The 4,973-nt window shown below is 31.0% G+C and overlaps 1 protein-coding gene across 2 annotated transcripts in view; it reads right to left on the reverse strand.

The window, feature by feature from the left end:
- Positions 1-4,973, reverse strand: part of LOC106680401 (nephrin) — a 233,905-nt gene that overhangs the window by 203,359 nt on the left and 25,573 nt on the right. For both annotated transcript variants that reach the window (XM_067050553.1, XM_014420097.3), the window contains exon 2: positions 2,010-2,218. In XM_067050553.1, coding sequence (XP_066906654.1) covers positions 2,010-2,218 — 209 coding nt within the window. The remainder of the gene's footprint in view (positions 1-2,009; positions 2,219-4,973) is intronic.

Raw genomic sequence — 4,973 nt, forward strand, 5'->3', positions numbered from 1 at the left:
ATATATATTGATTTTATTATTTGTTATTAAATGACATAATAATATAATTAATTCTAATAGTAAGCCATTGTGTTATAATTTGCCGTGTTTTTTTTTAATAAACCACATGTTCGAAGGTATTATTAAGACGTTTCTAGCATTTTTTTTTTAACAAATGACCATTAGTATTGGATAGAGAATGAAACGAACTAAAAGAAATAAAAAAATTAAGCATATATTTAATATTTTTCTCCGTGATTAAGGAGTTTTTAGATGATGGAGTATACGGAGAAAACTAGGATTTACGTGCACCATAGCAAGAAAGATGTAAAACCATGCTGTTTTATGCTGAAGCACTGGTTCTTTTGTTTTTTGGTAAATAATACAGCTAATCTGATTCACTTGGTTACGTGCATAAAACAGGCAAGTGTAATCTGAATTAAATTCGGGTAAAACCACAATCATAGTTTAAAATATGTACTTGTACTGTCAGTTACATAGACATTTTTAAATAACTTTTAGTCGGTCAGCGATATACCAATAACTAGGCGAGTGACTGTTATTCAATATTTGCAGAAACATTGCCTAAACGAGTTATGTGCCAAAGTGCTGTAATACGTATTGCTCAAAGAACCGTATGATAGCAGGAATGAATTTTACGATGATTGGCATTTCTCCATCAATGGTAGATCGTAATGGTATTATTAGACATCGAATGTGGAAGGAGACATGACGAATAAGATGCAGAAGGCTGGAGCGATGCCATGTCATGTGACATGGAGGGTGTCACCAGCAAAGGATCTATATTATAGCCTCGAGTCCATTGACGAGTGATGAGTTATCGGACCCCCGGGCAGAACAAAGAGGAGCTCTTTTGTTTTATCCATAGCTGACCCGATAAATTTTAAGTGGAAAGGATCCCACTTCAATGATCAGCTTGCTATAACTCATTTTGGGGCCCTTATTAGCGGCCAATCGAATACAACCTACAATAATCTCGTTTACCGAATAACTGCCAACTTGGTAATTTGTTGTTGGAATAATAAACACTTGGGCACTATTGTTCTCGATTAGCTGGCAGCTCGAATCCCGTTTATTTCGAGTATAACGGGAGTAATTGTGATCGCGGACCGTTCATTATGGATTTTATAATTACATTGAATTATGGAATCGATGAGGGGAGAGAATGAAGCTACAGATATGAGGGGAGGGAGGGATTGATGAGGGGGGTCTCAGTTTCTGACGGCTCAAATCCTTGAAACAATTTAGGAGTTTTCACCAACCAGGAGGTTGCTCCATTTTTGACCATTTTTCAGACGAGCCAAGATTCTCGGTAAGAAAAGAAAATAGAAAAGAAGATAATAAATAAAAAACACTTGCTCTTTAATTCCAACAATATCTGCTAAAATTGCGTCGTCATTGCACAGACATTGATATCGATACATAAATTTTACTAACATAGAAGTAAAGACAGTATTAACTTCATAAAATCAAAAATGTAAGTAAGAATCAAATCTGTGGCATATTTATAAGCATTAACAGGTTAATAATAAAAAACAAAATCATATAATGAATTGATATTTATAAAATAGAATTAAAATTGATTTTTTTTTGTTTATAGGGGAAGGAATTGAATCGCAATTCGTTTCTAAAACCAAATAAAAACTTTGTAATATAATGTGATACAGCTCTTTCAGAAGTTATTAATTTTTTTCTCGTTTTTCCGACGTATTTATGATAAATCAAGAACCATTCAATTAGTAAAATAAATGTTTCCTTAAAATAGAAAAAGAAAAATTCACTTCAATTTTAATAGTAACTTTTCAAGTGATCCCTTCCATTCTCTCTGTATTGATTTCAAAGAATGAAGAACGACCTTAGTGTTTATTGAGGGGAAAAAACTAGTTAATTAGTAGTAGTTAATTAGGCCTATGTACACTAACTGGACAGGTTTTAACAAAATTCTGGTAAAATATATCTGTGATTACACAAAAATATGGTATCTGGTGAAAATAAAAATTACTACTCACCGATGACTGTGAGGTTTATTTTAGAGTTTCTTGTAGGAGAATTTCTGAAGTCTACTCTGCATCTGTACATTCCCTCGTCGGAGAGTTTGAGATCATCAACCCTTAACTCTGCAACCTCCGTCGCAGTCCTGAAGAAGGCGCGGTCGCCGAAGGCGGTAGGGGAGGACCAAAGCTTCGCTTGGCCGTACAGGCGACCGCGGACGTCAAAACTAAAACAGGATAAAAATACATTTTTATATAATTCAAATATAATAATGATGTCTCTGTATATAATATTATGTTTATCCATCAACACTAATATGTTTAATAAGATAATATATTTATTAATTTATTAAAATGTAAAATATTTTTATATAATATAGAGATTTTTTAAATATCCATAATTTTCGAAGTAGTTGCAAAGTTTCTTATTAGTATAAAAACTGGCGCCTGAACTTACCCTTTTTAGGTTTGCCAGAAAAAGATGAGAGATATTTCCTATCAAAGTAAATGGCGAGATATTCACTTATGATATTTTTGTTAATTATTTATTTAATATAATGTATGCTGTGATTTTACTGTGAACACTATTATTTTCGTAGAAAGGCGGTCTCATTTCATTCCATACGCTATTCAAAGTAAGTTCAATGAGATTTAATTTTCTTTTATTTCATGTAACTCTTTAATAAAATATAATAACTATAGGTATTTGCAATTGTTACGTCGAAAATTACGTAACATATAAGCAATTAATAAAAATACGTAAAATATATTACCAGAGAGGCCCGATAATGGACTAAAGTAAATTATAATTTAGGTAATATTAAGCAGAAATGTTTATTTACATGGCTAATTGCATAAGAGGGTTTTCACCAGGTGGGAAATAACAAGCCCTCATAAGAGATAGGGCTGTGGAGTGGACAGTCTGTAATCTTTTGCGGTTTAGATTTTTGTGTACTATAACTCCCAAATTTCGTCTCTTTAAGAGGTTGGAGATGATATTCCGAAAAGGAGATCCAAATCAGTTTGGACTGAAGGACTGTGAAGGAAAATTTCACCAGAGGCCCCCATTGCAGCTACAGAGAGGTCATCAAATGAGCAATTTTTTAAATGTAAAATAGTATTAATGGCACTTTTTTAAATGTTTTAGTTTGATAAAAACAAAAATAAACCTGGTGGATAATTTTGTTGTTTCAGTTTATAATTAACTTTTTTTTTTTAATTCCGTAACCTATTATTTCGCTGTAATTTTATTTCATTTTTATTTGATAAATTGTACATTCGTATTCATTTAAAAAAAATAAGAAGAAAAAATTGTTCTAAGTTTATTTTCACAATTTTATCCTTTCAATGCCCCGTTATCATACCCTTCACAGTAATAGTCGTATTATTAATAATAAATAAATAAAAAGTTTCTTTTTCATAATATAAACCTCCTGTCTTATACTTTTTATTAACAGCTGATGAATACTTATTGAATACATATTTACTGTGGCCTAGTGGTCAGCATACGTGGTTCGACAAGTCAAGTTTACTTTTTCATTGCTTTAAAAAATCTTTGACAATCCACCGGCATTACAACTCATATTTCCGAAATTTTGTGTTCAGTACAATATATAAACTCTTTTCTTGTTATTTATTTTAAATTAATAAAATTAAAGATACTTTTGAGGTTTGTTTTCGCTCAAGTAGTTTTTGAGAAACTGATGAAAAAAGTGTATAATCTACGATAAACTGTGCAACTTTCGAGCCGATTTAAGCGAAGAGGTTCCTGTGATATCCCAAGTATAACTTGCCTTAAATAAGAAATTTGAGTTTAATAAAACTTTTCGCTTCTGTGCTACCTGTTCACATACACACCGACCATTTTGCAAGACTTGGTTATTGAAACCCAGGAGGAACTTACAACTTGTACTTTCGTCATGAACTTTGATCGTAATACTTTCTCATACCAAATATTTCATATGCAGGCAAGTTAATTTTAAAAAAAATAAAAACAACTAATTGAATGTATCGCCATTTACTTCAGTTGAATTCATTGGTGATACTTAGAATTTGAACATTATTTTTATTAAATAAATTAGAACTTTTATTCACAGCCGTACAATCTTCATCTCGGCTTCGTTATGAGATTTCAAACTTTTTTAATATCGAATGCAATTGAGAGGTATCCAAATGCAAAGCAAACTCGTTAGGTTAAAGAATCTCTCACTAACTGAAATATATATTTCATATCAAGAATAATACCATTTACGTATCGTTATAAATTATTTTTTAGCTGGTATTTAGAAAATTATTTCTCATCTAGTTGAGCTAACAAGAAAAACTTTTATAAAGATATGAGTTGTCATCATACAATAGCAGTTGGAGTTGTCACTGTACCTCAAGAGGTATCGATTGGTCCAATCCATTATCTAATGAAAGAATAATGAGGGGAGGTAAAATTTATTCAGGGCATTAAAACACGATTGCATATTGCATTATATTATAAACTGCAATTATATTTTAAAAAATCATTATAATTTCAAGCATATGAGGAAGAGTTCATAATGTCAAAAAGCAGAGTTGAATGCAATTAATAAATAATTAGAAGTCATTTAATGTAAACAATTATCTCTGTTTGTTCACTGAAAATTTCATGGAATCATTATGTAACACATGTCACATAATGAAGACAATTAAAGCAAATAACAGTAGGGAAATACCAATGTCTCATGTTACAATATTGGAAGTCCTACTATAATGGTAAGGAAAATTTGGAGGCGTCCTAAGATAGCAGTTCATCAGTCACTATTCAGCTAAACTTTGAAATTTAAATTAATTTTCATATTGAAAAAAAAGAAACTTTATTTCCTATTTAATAGTTTTCTTTTTCGAATACACCAATGTTTTATTTGCTGATGTTTTCTTTCTGGGTTCGGTAGCAGCCTTAGTACTTCAAGCTACCATTTGTTATTAATTTTACATTTTTTTTTTTTTTTTTAT

This window comes from Halyomorpha halys, unplaced genomic scaffold, assembly GCF_000696795.3.
Source record: "Halyomorpha halys isolate HHAL.00 unplaced genomic scaffold, Hhal_1.1 Scaffold260.1, whole genome shotgun sequence".
NCBI classification, from domain to species: Eukaryota; Metazoa; Arthropoda; class Insecta; order Hemiptera; family Pentatomidae; genus Halyomorpha; species Halyomorpha halys.